Here is a 17,064-nt window from a genome sequence, read left to right as displayed (position 1 = left end):
CAATTTTAAAACAACTGGATAATAACTTTTGGCGTTAGAGCGTTCACAAGAAATTGTGGACGATGGGCGGACGGCAATATATATTTCCATGTGGGCGTATGAAAATGGATAATCAAGACTTTGTTACGTATTGTGACAGCGCTAACAATGACAATTGAGGCTACAAAGATTTTAAAATAAAGTTTTCTCGGCTTAAGCAATTTGACAGAAATTTTCAGTATATTCCCTTTACATCATCTCCATGTGGGCGTATGAAAATGGATAATCAAGACTTTGTTACGTATTGTGACAACGCTAACAATGACAATTGAGGCTACAAAGATTTTAAAATAAAGTTTTCTCGGCTTAAGCAATTTGACAGAAATTTTCAGTATATTCCCTTTACATCATCTAGTTTTTAACTATTATAGTGAGAAGTGCCAGCTCTTTATCTAATCTCCCATAACGTATCTTTAAGGAACTGATCTTATAAAATGAGCTGGTTGAATTAATTTGTATGATTATCTCGGGCTGGAAAATATCTGAAATTTTCATTATGTGATAACGATATATAAAATCCACATTGTTTTGCATTTATTACAATGACAACAGTACTCAATCCAGGATACTTAAATAAAGGATGGTAATCCCCTGAAATTACAATCTCCTAGTTCCCTTCCTTCTTATTTTTCAATTCAATCACTATCTTAATAATAACACCCAATTCTAGTATAATTAACATTTCACTACTGGTGTGCAGGAAAATAAAATTAAAATGTCTACTAGTTTAAAAGATAGGTTGCCAGGCAACAAAACATACGCTCACAGCAGCTAAATCGTCCGAGCAGTCGACAAGGGTTGTCACATATTTATTCTTTTGCAGGTAATTAGGGGAATTTAATAGACAATTTCATACAGATGACATTATAATTTTCATTCTTTGAAGGTTCACAAGGTTCTAAAAACTAAAACAAGGGCCGTAACTCTGGAAGCTATCTACAGAAATTGTTCAAATTCGTCAGGCTTTTTTCGTTTTACTAATTCAAATAATGCATATAAATTTCATACAGATCGGATGATAACTTTTGTTGTTCGAAAGTTCACCAAAGTAAATCAAGGGCCATAACTCTTGACGTAATTGACGAAAATTGCTGACATTCAATAGGCTTGTTACTGAAACTCAATAGGCTTGTTCGTTTTACTAATTTAAATGATACGACATATAAATTTCATACAGATCGGATAATAACTTTTGTCTTTAGAGCATTTACAAGGTAGAACTAAGTGAAACAAGGGCCATAACTCACTGCGTAATTAACGGAAATTGATGAAGTTCAATAGGCTTCTTTATTTCACTAATCTAAATGATGCATATCAATTTCATACAGATCGGTTGATAACTTTTGTCATTAGAGCATTCACAGGATTCAACAAAGTGAAACATGGGCCATAACTCTAGATGTAATTAATGGAAATTGCTGAAATTCAATAGGCTTCTTTGTTTTCCTAATTTAAATGATGCATATAAATTTCATACAGATCGGTTGATAACTTTTGTCGTTCATAAGGTGCAACAAAGTGAAACAAGGGTCATAACTCCAAAAGAAATTAACGGAAGTTATTGAAATTAAATAGGCTTCTTCATCTCACTAATGCAAACAACATATATCAATTTCAAAACAATCGGTTGATAAATGTAGTCAGTAGAGTGTTCACAAGAAATTGTGGACGATGGACGGACCGACGGCTGGAGCCGACCGCAATATACGACCACATAAAAACCAGCAGTTGCCAGGCATGACACGTCCACATTTTGCAAGAGATGGATAGGGAACAAGCTAAAAAAAAATACGTGATTTTTCGTACAACCAGGGGCCATAATAAAAGAAGTTATGGTCTGATATGTGCAAATATCGAAAAAGCCGAGATCTTTGGGATATAAAGATATATTTTAAGTTTCATCAAAATCAGACAAAAATTGTAACTTCTAGAGTGTCCACAACCTTGGTATTACATACTTTTACACTATTTGCATACAAGGAGTGCCCATTTTGTCAGGCAGTTTTGGTCAGATTTTTACGAAATTCGAACTCAACTTTCATTGATGTGGAACGGTGATATGTTTAAATAAACTTTTTTAAAATTTGAATACAAATCAGGGGCAATAATCCAGGAAGTTACGTTCAGATATGCGCGATTATCGAAAGGAACCAAGAACTTTTGGATATAAACATACATTTAAAGTTTCATCAAAATCCGATGAAAATTGTTACCTCTAGAGTGTCCACAAGCTAAAAACGTAATTTTTTATACAATCATGGGACAGACAGGGGGGGGTGAACATTTGTTTTAAAACTAGACTTAGAAAGAAAGAAAGAAATATTGTTTAAAAAAACTGGACTTGACATTTTATTTTTATTTCCCTGTACACCAATATAGTGAAATATCAATAATAATAGAATTGGGTGTTATCATTAGAATAGGTGAAATCTGTGACTAGATTTTACATGCTGTCATCTGTCAAGTGGAATAAAATGTCCACTTACGGAATGAAATAGGGTTTAACATTCTACTGTTCTGCTCCGACTGGGCTAATTAAGACGGACATACGCCATACAGTGTGCTATGAGGGAAATTTTGAAGAGATAGTTGCGCTATGGCCTACTCTTATATCGAATTCCAATTGCCAGGGGATTTTTTACATGCACGCTAATGTGTACACGGGATTTATGTTTCCATCCCATCTGAACAACTAGACAGCTATCCTTAGTCAGGCCCTACGTCCTGCACCACTAACAAAAAGACACCACGGCGGAAAATCCGAATGAACTTTCTCGGCCAATGCAGGTCCACTTAGGATTAAGATAATCATGTATATTAGGTAGTCCTTCAAAATAAGTGTATATAGTGTAATTATTTTGATCAACTAAGTAATTCTATAACCAAAGATAATTGATGAGATAAATATAGGTCTACTGTCAGTACTACCAACAGTTTTGGAATTGCGACCAACATGGCAACAATAATTTTGCTATCTATTTCATACAAGACAGTCCATTCTTCATGATGGTTAAAGCCTACTTGATTACATAATAATAGTCTTTATATTACAATAGTACATACATGTACATGCACTATTGTTTTTTGAAGTAAAGGTATGTGTACAATCTGGCTTTAAATTTATTTGTTATAATATAATGTAGCACCATGGGTCGTCTGTCAAGACGTGGAAAGCGGGCCACGCACTAAAACCGGTCGCCACAGCTGGCGTATAACCTATGCAGCGTTTCTTACTACATATTTTGGAACAGCCCTTGATCGTCTAGTATTTATAATTCTTTAACTGGTTAGGACGTATCTTTAAATGTCACTCTGACAAATCACATTAATGACAGCTTCACATTGTGATTGAATATATTGCATCTTAAATAGTATGATTAACAGGATCAACAAATACAAAAGTTTCTTGAATATAGTTTTATATTAAGCTCTGGTATATAGGATACAAGCATAGATCATAATAGAGTCATTCTCTCTATTAGTAAGTGCAGGGGGACTGCACCACACAAAATTTACACAAAAACAAATACACGGACAGGACATCATACTCAGGAAAACACAAACATACAGACAATCCAAAAAAAATTGAATGGATCCGAGGGCTACCCTATCCCTCAAATCAGATATTGACACTTGGACCTCAACAGTCTCTCCTACATGTATCTAATTTCTACATGGTGTTTCCTCTCTCAAATCTACCTGGTGTCTACACTAGAGCGCACATTCTATTAATTATATACTCTCAGATTCCCAGCCATTAATTATTCTATTGGCTAATTATGATGTAATTAATCATGTGATTGGTCAATCATGTCAAATATGGAATGGTAACTTTCTTATCACATGCTTTTAGACATAGAATTTATCCTTGGCCTTAGACCCATTTTCCTGTTATTCTCACAATATTTCATATACAATTTAATTTGTGTTTTAAGCAAACTTATACCATAGCTAATATACTGGCAATGGAGAATACAAATAAATTGAAACATATATATTTATCAAATTATAACCTGGTGCACTTATATTCATCTAATACAATTTTGCATAAATTATCAAATAGTATTACAATAACTGACAACTATATTCCCAGTTATTACCATGCTGGGGCTCTATAATGAAAAAAACATGGACATACAGGTAGGTCTACTTATAAAATGGAAATACTCGTCATAGAGAGAGAGAGAGAGAGAAATGGGGTTTAACGTCCACTCGACTCAAACTAGGTCATTTCGGGACTAACATATGGTTTAATTTTATGTCAATAATTCGCTTGCGTGTAGGGGTCTTTAGCAGTGGGAGGAAACCGGAGACACTCATCATAATTAGGTTTTATAATTCTTTAATGTTAAAAATATGATCACCAATTAAATATGGTTAGCGTTACATACCTGACTGAGCATATATAACTAAAAGATTGGTTTTTGTTTTGAGTAGTTTCTTAAAATCTTTAAAATCATCAACTTTAATAATCAGATCATTTTTCTTCTTATTAGCTTCCAGCTGACAGGGTATTAAAACCTGAAATATACAATATAAATCTTTATTTACATAATAAACTAAATTTTATAAGTACATGTAGTTGGTGTAAACAATAGAGTTTATGTGTTTCAAGTAAACATAAATGTACTTCTAACCCGAGTAAACAGATGTGTAAGATAACACTCAAATATCACATGCAAATTTCTCTTTTTATAAAGCATCTTGCAATCATTTTTTATCATTCTTCTTTCACCTAGTACTTCAAGTTAGTCAAGGTACTGATGTAAGGAAACTATTTGAAGCATTGTATTATTGTGTTCCAAAATATCTGGACAGACAGACAGATGGACATGCTCAGTCAGGCAAAACAAGGTCATCACCAAACACAGTCAAGATATTCACCTAGAATACATGTACATCATGTATGTATCTACACTTAATTTGAACATTCTACCTGAATTAGAAGCATAGTTTTTGTATTTCAAAATCTCTACCAATGGCTTTGTTTATCACTGCTTAGCCTTTGCAGAAAATGCTCAGCATCAAACTCAGTCAGACCATTCACCAAATGAACAATTACATCAATTTTGAACATTCTAGACCTCATTTTATTAGAAGCATAGTTATTGTGTCCCATAAAGTGTGACAGACAAACACAATTTAAAGATGCATTATGTAAGTGCTAAATCTGTCTAATGCAGATCTATCATTTGGCCTAAAATGTTATATAAATCATTAATTAGACATTTATTCACATGTCAAGCCCATAACCAATGCTCTAGACCATCAGATGCTTTTGATTTTCAACGGATTTGAACATGATTGCTAGTTGATGATTTAATCAAACAAGCAGTTGTCATGTAAGATACGTCCATATTTTGAAAGAGCTGGACAGAAAACAAACTAAAAAAAAAAGGTCTTTCGTACAATCAGGGGACATACCAGGATGTTATGGTCCAATATGCACGAATATCAAAAGGAATCAAAATCTTACATAAACATATATTTAAAGTTTCATCAAAATCAGATAAAAAATCTGACCTCTAGAGGGTCCACAACCTTGGTATTACATACGGTACACTGTACTTTTAAATTATTTGCGTACATGGAGCGGCCCTTTTGTCGTGCAGTTTCGATCTGATTTTCACGTAATTCAAACTCAATCATCATTATGTTGTAACGGTGACACATTAGAGCGTTTATTTTAAATGAGATAATAATTGTGACATTTAAGGGGAACACAAGCTAAAAACATGATTTTTCGTACAATCAGGGGGCCATAATCCAGGAAGTTACTGTCCAATAAATGCCAATATCGAAAGGAACCAAGATCTTTGGGACATAAACCAATATTTCAAGTTTTGTCAAAATCGGATAAAAATTGTGACCTGTGGAGTGTCAACAAACAAATTGTGGACGGACGGACCGACAGGGGCGACGACAATATAAATTCAGTTTAAATCACTATTATTTACTAATTAACAGAGTAAGTATCTACTGGTTATGACTAGTTTAGGTCAGTGTCCAATTCACAATTAATTGCTACTTTTTAAATGTTTCAACTGTAAAAAGATTCAATATCTGAAGGTGTTCGGTCAATTAAATTGTTACAATTGATGGATCATACAAGTAGCAATATACTAACATTGGTATGTAAACAAGATAGTGTCAATCAACAAATGAACAGTAGGCCTACTTAACTCATATGAGGTACACAACAAGTAAAAACAGAAATATCTTGGGGGCATATTGAATATTTATAAATGATTTGAAAATAATATATTAACAACCAACTTTTCAGAATACAGGATATCTTGCCATAACATAATAAGTAAAATATCTAAGAACATTTTGACTTGGTTTTTTTTTTATGAAATATGTTAATGAATACAAATGAAATGGAATGGGGATTTAACATCCTACTTTCTGCACCACCTGGGATAATGAAAAAGGGCATACACCATACAGTGTGCTGTGAGGGAAATTCTAACCGGACAGTGGTGCTACGGCCTACTTTTATTTCAAATTCTAACTGCCAAGGGATCTTTTACGTGCATTCCAATGTATACACAGGACCTTGGCTTTCATATCATTCGAAGGACTAGACAGCTGTCCTTGTCAGGCCCTCCGTCCTACATCACTGACAAGGGGGAACCACGCCGGAAAATCTGGATGAACTTTCTCGGCCAATGCAGGGATCGAACACCCGACCTCCAGGCCAGCGAGCCAGCGTCTTACCCACTTAGCCACGTGATCCCCCCTGTAACAAGGGACTCGAAGAACAAGGCTAGACATATTCAACAAATGTTGTCAAACGGTGACGTAATATTCTAATCTGGAGAGCAATGGCAAGAAATACTATCGGTGTAGACTGGAATAATTGAATGTAAATCAGTTTATATACATTCATGCGTTTTGACCCATTTGTGTCAATTACTATCAGCGATTTAGCACCTTTATGAATAATTTCAACAGTTTAACTATAGCTAATAATTTCAGTTTAGAAGAGATAGAAACTGCTATGCATCATTTATTTTTAGATGTTGATAGAAACCAAAATATAACAAATGCAGAATTGACTTTGTGAAGTAAGCATGTATGTTGGCAATACAATGTTGCTAGTTTCCTTTTGCTAACATATTATCAATGTATTGAATATTTTTTGTATTATGATTATTTTCTGTTTCAATATTTTGTATTTATACCTGACTTGATTTTATTGCACAGGAAAGCATCAAAATTTACATGTACATGTATGTATGTGGTGGGCCATGGTCCAAAATAATGTTTAAGAAAACTTACACACATTACTATCAAGGGATATCTATTATGTAACCTGTAGGATTTTTACAAATACAAGTTTTTAACAATTAATTGAGCATTAATTAAATAGAAACTCCTGTTGCCCATTTAATGATTGTGACGATTTTAAACAAGCTCAACTTTGTCTTCGTAACAGTACAAGACATACATGTACTATCAAGGTATGATAGATCGATTGATGTCATGTGAAAGCTGCTACACTAATTCTTTATATGACAACAATAGGGCCTACACATTTTCTACTCTGCTCAATCAATACATTTACTTTGCTATTTCATACCTCATGTACTACAGCAATCTGTTACATTTAACAGCAACATAAACCAAAGAAATTTTCAATTTGCTAATACTAATAGACTTAGCGAGGGAGGGAAATGGGGTTTAACGATAGTCTTCTTCATTTCACTAATTTAAAGGATGCATTTTAATTTCATACAAATCGGATGACAATTTGTTCACAAAGTGCAATAAAGTGAAACAAGGGCCGTAACTTCAGAAGAAATTAACGGAAATTATTGAAATTATATAGGCTTCTTCATCTCGGTAATATTAACAACATATATCAATTTCAAAACAATCAAATTATAAATGTAGTCCGTAGAGTGTTCACAAGAAAGTGTAGACGACAGATGGACGAAAGAACGAGAGCAGTAATATACAACACCATTTCCATCTGGCCGTATACAAACTAATTTGTGATGCTTTGGGGTTTTTTGGTAACTTATGTGTTGTCACGTAAGTTACAGTTTTCATTTTCTGTCCATGGTGTCTATCATTCACTTACAAATTCAAAAACAAATTTCACAGACATAAATATTAAAATTAGATATCATTAATAGATTTTTATGTGAACATGAAAGCATTAAAGTATATAAATCTGTCAAGTAGTAAGTTTACACAGGGATAAGCAAAGTTTGGCGCAACAGTAGTACATATATTTACTTAAGTTTGGGTGTTTTCTTTTCATATGAAATATTGATTGGCAGATTTCTACTTAGTAAAACGGTATTGAATCTAAAAAAACAACTGTAATCGACTCCTTTTTAAGACAATCCTTTAAAGGTAGCAAAACCACCATTTTAGCCTATGCAAAACCTTGGTGAAATTACGATATTTTGTTAAAAATTATTTCAACAGGTGTCTTAACTTTATGGTAGAATTAAAAACAAGGGATGTTCTTGTATCATAAAATTTACAATTCACGTCAATCAGAATTCATTTAATTTTTGGTCATGATGGACCACTTTACATAAAATGGGCCTTATGTCAATGCTTGGATTTTCAATAAATAGGGGAATCTACGATTATTTCAAACTTAATATTCAAGTGATAATGACCAGTAGTATTCATTTAATAGAGAAAAGTTAAAGAACATATAATTTGTGGTATGTACATGTATTTGAAGCCAGTGTGATTTTTACACCAATTTCATTCAAACCCATTCATAACTACATGTAATTGAAATATCTTTACTTAAGGTGCAAATATAGCCCTGTCATAAAAATGATTTTTCCTAGTAGTATTGAAAACAGTGTAAATTTTCCACAGTGTTCCTATAATTATTATACAAATTACATGTAGCTTGCAAGAGTCTATACATGTATGTTAACACTTGAATAATTCTTAACCTACTTGCATATTAAAACAAAACAAGCCACCAGTGAGAATGATGTCCCCCGCTGAAATCCCAAAATAAATAGATGATAAATATTAATTAATCGCACATTTATTTTTTTCAAAAGTATCAAGCAATCAAACCAATTATCAACTACATGTATACACCAAGTTTCATCACTCTCTATCAGATAGTTACATACATGTATCTGGTCCCAAAGCATCGACCAATAAAATTGCTCAGCTCTGTTTAGGTTTAGCTCGAAATGTTAATCATTGAACTCAGTCAAGACATTCACCTACATGTAATAAACGTCAACATTAAACATTCTACCTCAATTAAAAGCAGTGTTGTAATGTTCCAAAGTCTTGACCAATCAAATTGCTTATCGAACCACCAATCAGATTGCTTATCTCTGCTTACCGTAAGCAGACAATGTTTATCATCGAATTCCATCAAGGCATTCACCTAATGAACGCCTACACCAAGTTTGAACATTCTACCACAACTAGGAGAGTTATTGTGTTCCAAAGTCTTGACCAATCAAATTGCTTATCACTCTGCTTACCCTAAGCAGAAAATGCTTATTATGGAACTTAGTTAAGATATTGATGTGATAAAACTATACACCAAGTGTCCTCACTCTCACTTATTTATAACTAAAGTTATCGTGTCCCAAAGCATCAACCAATCAAATTGCTTATCTCTGCTTACCCTAAGCAGAAAATTCTCATCTTTTAACTCCGAACTCCATCAAGGCATACCTACACCAAGTGTGAACATTCTAGCTCAATTAGAATGAGAGTTGTGTTCCAAATTCTCGACCAATCAAATTTCTTATCGCTCTTCTTACCCTGAGCAATAAATGCTCATTATCGAACTTAGTCAAGGTATTGATCTAATAAAACTATATAACAAATTTCATCACTCACTTAATTAGAACTCAAGTTATTGTGACCCAAAGCATCAACCAATTGAATAGCTTATCTCTGCTTACCTAAGCAGAAAATGCTCATCTTCTAACTCCATTACGGCATTCACCTAATAAACACCTACACCAAGTTTGAACATTCTAGCTCAATTAGAAGGAGAGTTATTGTGTTCCAAAGTCTTGGCCAATCAAATTGCTTATCACTCTGCTTACCCCGAGCAGAAAATGTTCATTATCGATCAGAAAATGCTCATTATCGTACTTAGTCAAGGTATTGATGTAATGAAACTATACACCAAGTTTCATCACTCTCACTTAAACATGCATTATGTAAGAGCAAAATCTGCTTATTAAAATTCTTTCTTTAAGCCTGAAATGTTATCTAAATTATCAATTAGACATTAATTAACTTATCCAGACCATAATAAACTCTCGATGTCAAGGCTAGCCTTCGATGTTGGCTGGATTAGATTCCTATATGCCGCTAACGGCCGTTGATAATTAAATCAGAAAAGTGGATAATTGAGACTATGCTGTGTATATTAATGATTTTAGTAATGATGACCGAGAATATGCAAAAATTTCACCCGCTTCTTTCTCGGCTCATAGTGGATCAATTTGACTAAAATTTTCAGCAAATTACATTTACACGATCTAGTTTTTAACTATTATAGCGAGAACTGCCATCTCTTTATCTTATCTCCCATAATGTATCTTTAATTAGAACTAAAGTTATCGTGTCCCAAAGCATCAACCAATCAAATTGCTTATCTCTGCTAAGTCTGCTTACCCTAAGCAGAAAATGCTCATCTTCAAACTCCATCAAGGCATTGACCTAATAAACACCTACACCAAGTTTGCACATTCTAGCTCAATTAGAAGAAAGAGAGTTATCGTGTCCCAAAAAGTGTGACGGACAGACAGACGAGCGAACCCATTTTAATAGTCCCCTGCTTTCTTCGAAATGGGAGGGACAATAATTACTCATATATGCAAGAGCTAAATCTGCCTATTGCAGGTCTTTCTTTAGGCCGGAAATGTTATCTAAATTATTAATTATGACATTAATTAACTTATCCAGGCCATAATCAACTCTCGATGTCATTAGTAATGATGATCGAGGCTAGGCCGAAACTTCAATTGCTAAAATCTTGGTTCAGAGTGGATCAATTTGACTGAAATTTTCAGCAAATTCCTTTTACATTATCTAGTTTTTAACTATTACAGTGAGAACTGCCAGCTCTTTATCTAATCTCCCATAATGTATCTTTAAGTATAGAATAATTTCTTTTTTATTAAATCAGCTTGACACCCTAGTAGTAGCACTAGTAGTATATTATAGCTTATAACCGGTATTGAATTTCAAAGAGTAGTGCTGTTATCATTTATCGATGCATTGCTATCTATTGATGCATCTAACGGAAGGAAAATAATTAAACAGAGCTTTTTTGAAAAAATAATTATTTTCATGAAAAGCGATAAATATTATCGAATATAAGACAAAGCCTAGGCACTAGTATTAATGTGGGTAGGGCCTATTAAATGACCTGTTTACAGCAATTATGGAGATTTGAAGGAATTAAGGAATCAGTGAATTTGTTTCCCATGCTAGAAATCAATGGATTGAATTCCTGTGCCTATCTTATTCATTTTCTTTGAATTTTTAAAATACAGATTTTATACAATAAGATGGAAATAGGTAATTAAAAGTCTATAGAAAAGGGTCATTTTAATTGAACTGTGCTATAGTCAGTAGTAGAGTCGTAGAGATTTAAATCAGATTTGTGTGAAATTGTTATCTTTATGTTTCAATTAATGTGCTATTTAAGGTTGGAGCTGGGTTCTGATAAGCTTTGTTGGTGGACATATTCCGAAATCGCTCTATTAAATGTTATTAATCAAAATAAATCAAGCTATGTTTATTGTTTATTTTGACACTTGTAAGACTTGACACATTGCTTTACTTTCACTTTCACCTGAGGAACTATTGCTTATTAATTTAATGTCCTACCAAATGATTTATTTGAAATGCATGTATACATACACTACAGTTTGTTTTAGAGCCGAAAACAGCAGTGATAACACTAATTGGTTTTATTTAATCGCAATGATACGACAATAACAAATCTCAATGGCATGGTTCCGCAAACAGTCACGTGACCTATAACTTCACATCGCCGGCAGTATGAGTTGATTTACCAAGGAGTACCACTGTCATGCTTTGCAAAACCTATCTCGAATAGTGCATTAAATATCAAATTAACTCTGAACTTCAGAAATTAAGAATATTTTATGTCGTTTACTTACCAAACTTACACAGAGAGCTAAGAAACCAGCTCCGCTCCATTTCGCCATCCTGCCACGTTTGTGTTTATCATCTGTACGCATGCGTAAGTTAAGTCGCGTGTCAAATTGTGGTAGGAGCATCTTCAAACGATTTTCAAACGGATATTTTATTTTTCACCTGTCACAATCTGCTGGAACCAAACAGGTTTTTGATTTATTGATTAACATCAGACAAAAATAATTATAAATGTTGTAACGACCGGGAAATGATACACATACATAATATCTGAAGGCTATTATTGTGCGCTGAGAAAAACGGGTGTAAGTTTGCATAGTGTTGAGGGTTAGATGTTCGAATACAGCACTCATATGGTGATGCGGAAAAATTGATTCGTTTAAACTAAATACTATTTCGCTATATTTCGTATTAAAAATAAAGATATATAAACGAATTAATTATTAATTACTGCGTATTTTGTTTAAACGAATTAATTATTTCTTAAACGAATTAATTACTTTATTATTTCGTTGAAACGAATTATTTCATTGAAACGAATTAATTATTTCGTTTAAACAAATTAATTATTTCGTTTAAACGAATTAATTATTTCGTTTAAACGAATTAATTATTTCGTTTAAACAAATTAATTATTTCGTTTAAACAAATTAATTATTTCGTTTTGATTAATTATTCCCGTTATATAATCGCCCATCCAAGCATAATATGTAGGCTTTCTAATACACATAGGCCTACTAGTAACCTGTGTTCTGGCCCCTTTCAAGGAAGTTTGTGTGGCGAACTGGGAACCAGAGAGCAGAAAACCTATCCGCGACCTTCCACCCTACGTACTCCCCACTCTTTGAACTCTTTACCGAAAACCTTGTGAACGTAATAGAGACCCCATTTTCAATATTCAGCGTTCCGCAACCTTTCGTTCCCGAGGTAGGCTCCTACCCCTTTCCGAGATGACCTTCTAAACACGATAGAGGCTAAAGATTTTAACTAATTTATTAATTTCAAATATGGCGTGAAGCAATGCGGCCATGGGCGGGTAAACCATATTGGTATCGGCATTTCGCGACATTCCGTTTTGAGTTTACCCTTCCCCCCATCTTTTACAAAACCTAATTGTTGACGCAATAATAGAGGCTCAAGTTTTTAACAGAGTTTTTCTGTCAAATTCGATTTAAAGCATTTGGACAATGAATGGATGAGCCCCATAGATATTCCACGTTCTTTTTCTATCTCTGGAAAAATGTGGGCGTATCTGCTATGGCATCAGCTTGCTTAAAATAATTTATTTAGTATTTATCGTGGGCGGTATAGATGCTATCATGGATTCCACCGTGACGGAATTACACGACACCCCTTATAGTGCAGTCTCAAACATTCAGTGGCTGTTAAATATAGTAATAATATATTCCATTGGGGATTTTATAAGATGGGGGATATATGAGGAATAATTAAATATCCTCTTGGACTCTTTATATCAGATGCATTTTATGAACTAAGGTCTATAACATTATGTGACGGAATTACCCACTTTGACATTACCCAAATGGAAACTATGTGTTTACTATTAAATCTACAAATCGAAAGATTTCATGGTGTGCATTTTAGATTATTTCAAAAATATCTAGCTCTGAAAGTAGGAAAAAAACATTTTTATAAACAAATCATCCCGCAGAAGTTTACCGACGTTTACTTTCAATAAATATATTTTAACAATTGCGCTTCTTTTTTTATAATCCCAAATGAAAAGTTTATTTTCTGTTATGATTAAAGTTAATTTAAAATCAAAATAGTTCTATAGCGATGTCGGAAGTTTTATTCATAAGCAACAACTGCAAGTAAATTGGTCACCATCGCCAAGTATTCCATATGTTTCGCCACAGGATTCATGAAACCACAATTTACAGGCTTGACACATGATCCAGTCCTCTGCTAATTTTGGGTCTCCCTTATCACCATAACCCCATCCACATTTATTACAGTTCCAAACGCGACTGTCTCTATCTGCCTCCTTTCAGTGGTTCCTATTTTCCTTGTCTGTAACACAGTGTGCTACATCGATGTATTTAGCATTTACTTTTCTCGATTCCGGATCACTGGTGTAAAACTTCAATTCAACTGATCCATTTTCAAGTGGTCTCACATAGTGTGTCGAAATCGTCCCCGGAAATGTTTGAAGTCCGGTCCACAGGCTATCAACTTCAAGTACATGACATCTTTGAAGAATATCAGCACCAGTCACTGTAAGGATATTTATTTGACTCTTGGGCGATTTAACTGCTTCGGTAAAAGTTTGTGCATCGTACACCACCGCTGCTCTGGCCATTATCAGTCTGTGGACGATACGCTTAACATTTCCACCTATTCCGTCATTCGGGCCTTTACCGTGACTTGTTGCAAAGTAGTTCCAGTTCAGCTGTACAGCATGGTGTTCCTGAAGTTTGGCAATTAACGTAAATATATATTTGTTTTTGTACTGACTGGAAGGACCGTCTGTCCATATGCAAATCTTTTTAACGGTCGGGAAGTTATCAGTAATGATATCGAACATGATAGAAGTGAAAGCAACAACGGCGTTCTTGTCATGACTTAAGTTATCGCTGGCAATGACGTAAGACAGCTTCTCGTTTCTGTAAGTGATCATCACTGTGTAAACTGTAACCTGACGTTGCTTCCAATGGGCGGACTGGATCTCGTCTTGCCATATACATGTGAAGTTTTCTGCGAAATCCATTTGGAGCAGACACTCCTCTGAGGTTTCTCCATTTGATATGGACTTCGTGTGTTTATAGGATCCTACTTGTTTATCCTTGATGTACGAGTGCCAGAAGAACTTGGGGAGCTGCAGAGCTAATTCGTCGAACGCGTCGTACGAAGAGTTTTCTTTCTTGACCTTTTGAACAAATCCATCAGTATCTTCCCACTGGTACCAAGAAAACTTTTTGTCGACCGGAACAGCATTTTTAAATCTCTTCTCAAATAACTTGCCGTCGCAACAATTACTACAGTTGTTAGACATACATTTCTCATTGTTGACATCACAAACACAACGGGCTGTAAAATCTGTCTTGGAATACAAAGGGACAACAGTTGGGTATCTTCGATGAAGTGATTCTAATAGAAGCATGATGTTGTTGTGATATTTACAACCGCAAACATTTTGAGGCATCTGGGATGATAAGAGCACCCATCTAGGTCGAAGTGACGAAAACTTTGATTTACCAATCAAACTTGTAGCTGTAGGATTATCTCCCAAGAAGCACTTGTAGGTCTCAGTTAGCGTAGTAACTAAATGACGTTTCTGTTTGTGATATTTGTTGCCAAGTAGGTCTTTCAGTGATATAAAATCTGCTTTACCCGGCATCATCCTCGAGACAGAGTCGTTCTCATAAAAGTCAACCACTTTCTGCTCCAGTTCGGATGGCACACTGTCCTTTGTTCTTGGTAGGCGAGCTTGAATATCTAGAATTTCGCATGCCATTATCTTAACTAAAGATACTCTTTTCCTTGGACTTTTGGGTAGGGCCTTCATAACTCTTGATTTGGCTTTGCCTAGTGAAGCCATTGTTTTGTAACAGGTCCCAGTCACGGTACTATTTCCATCCACAATCTCTTCATTGGCATTGCCCATTCGGTGATTTCGTACAGCCAATCTATTTCTTTTCCTTAAATCACTTAGCTGTTTTGGTCCCATGGCGGATCTGGCGTTTTTCTTCCGTTCCCTATCCACGCGTTTATTAGTTTCGTAATCCACCCGATGTATAGATACCTGAAAGCAAATATGAATATATAAGCTTATACAATGAAATATATATACATAATAATACAATGAAATTTGAATTACATCTAAATAAGTTTATGAAATATTTACTAAAACCTTAGCTTGAATTTCGAAAAAATATGTAATTCCGTCACAAAGGGATGGGTAATTCCGTCACGTTGGAAAATGTAATTCCGTCACACATAAATTTGGGAGTTCTATTTGTGACAAGTGAAATTTTAGAACATACTTCAATGCTGACATACTTTCCCAAAAAGGAAATGAGTTTTTGTAGAAATATGCCTAATATTAACATCTTTAGAAAAATAAATATCATATTTTGCGTGACGGAATTAGGCTACACCAATCAGTGAAAATGTGGACAATTTTTACCAATTTACAAAATGATATTCAGTTACTCAAATCTCAAAGAATTGTATCAAACATAATGGGGTAAACATAAGGAAAAGATTGATGTATAACATACCTATCTCATTTGTTGTTCCAACCCAATCTGTTTTACAGACCTAATGCGACATCCGTCTTTTATCTCTGTCTAAGATGACTGACCTTTAAAAGGTCAGACCGCTGTAGTTCTAAGGGTGACGTCACATCACAATGTTTACCAACAAAGCAAGATGGCATCGATAACGCCAAAAAAGATTACTTCTGTGGCTTGTTTTTGTTGTTTTAAAACAAACACGGGCCGGTCAATCAGATTAGACGGTAAAAAAAATGTACTTCTGAAAGAATTCAGAGTAAACAAACAGAAAAAAACGTCAAATTGATGGTCACACGTGCGTTGTTTACATCGAACGTAGTAATATGAACTGGTACAGGCAAAATTATATCGTTTTACCCATTTTACGCCTCCGCGTACTATTTTCTGTACCTATTTACGCTAAATATGGAATATTTTTTATCAAGATATACTTCAAACACCTTTATTTATTTTTCTAATACTAAAAAAAATGTTTCAGAATTTAATTTGTCGAAAGAAAAAAGTTAATATTTTGTAGTCATTAAGTCGCATCGATGTCATCCTTATCAGTGATTGTAGCGGCCAAGCGAATATTCACTGCGGATCAGTGTGGTTCCAACCAGCTTAAAGACGT

General features: G+C 34.3%; 2 protein-coding genes across 2 annotated transcripts in view; both read right to left on the bottom strand.

The window, feature by feature from the left end:
• LOC126821438 (protein disulfide-isomerase A5) overlaps nucleotides 1-12,295 on the bottom strand; it is a 51,423-nt gene extending 39,128 nt beyond the window's left edge. Inside the window, exons 1-2 of the mRNA XM_050549860.2 lie at nucleotides 12,198-12,295; nucleotides 4,431-4,560 (exon numbers count right to left, since the gene is read on the bottom strand). Coding sequence (XP_050405817.2) covers nucleotides 4,431-4,560; nucleotides 12,198-12,278 — 211 coding nt within the window. The 5' untranslated portion in view covers nucleotides 12,279-12,295. The remainder of the gene's footprint in view (nucleotides 1-4,430; nucleotides 4,561-12,197) is intronic.
• An 874-nt stretch (nucleotides 12,296-13,169) lies between these two features.
• On the bottom strand, nucleotides 13,170-16,519 carry LOC126821793 (uncharacterized). Its single transcript, XM_050550291.2, has 2 exons — nucleotides 16,437-16,519; nucleotides 13,170-15,958 (listed from the first exon to the last, which is right to left on the bottom strand). The coding sequence occupies exon 2, from the start codon at nucleotides 15,881-15,883 to the stop codon at nucleotides 14,204-14,206; it is 1,680 nt and encodes a 559-aa protein (XP_050406248.1). The 5' UTR covers nucleotides 15,884-15,958; nucleotides 16,437-16,519; the 3' UTR covers nucleotides 13,170-14,203.
• Nucleotides 16,520-17,064: the final 545 nt, after the last annotated feature.

The sequence above is a fragment of the Patella vulgata genome, chromosome 5, assembly GCF_932274485.2.
Source record: "Patella vulgata chromosome 5, xgPatVulg1.2, whole genome shotgun sequence".
NCBI lineage: Eukaryota > Metazoa > Mollusca > Gastropoda > Patellidae > Patella > Patella vulgata.
Note: the sequence above shows the minus strand (reverse complement) of the source record. Positions and strands in the feature narration are given on the sequence as shown.

What these genes read in the sequence shown, in the direction of transcription:
- LOC126821793 (XM_050550291.2), bottom strand. Translation starts at nt 15,883, where the DNA reads ATGGGACCAAAACAGCTAAGTGATTTAAGGAAAAGAAATAGATTGGCT.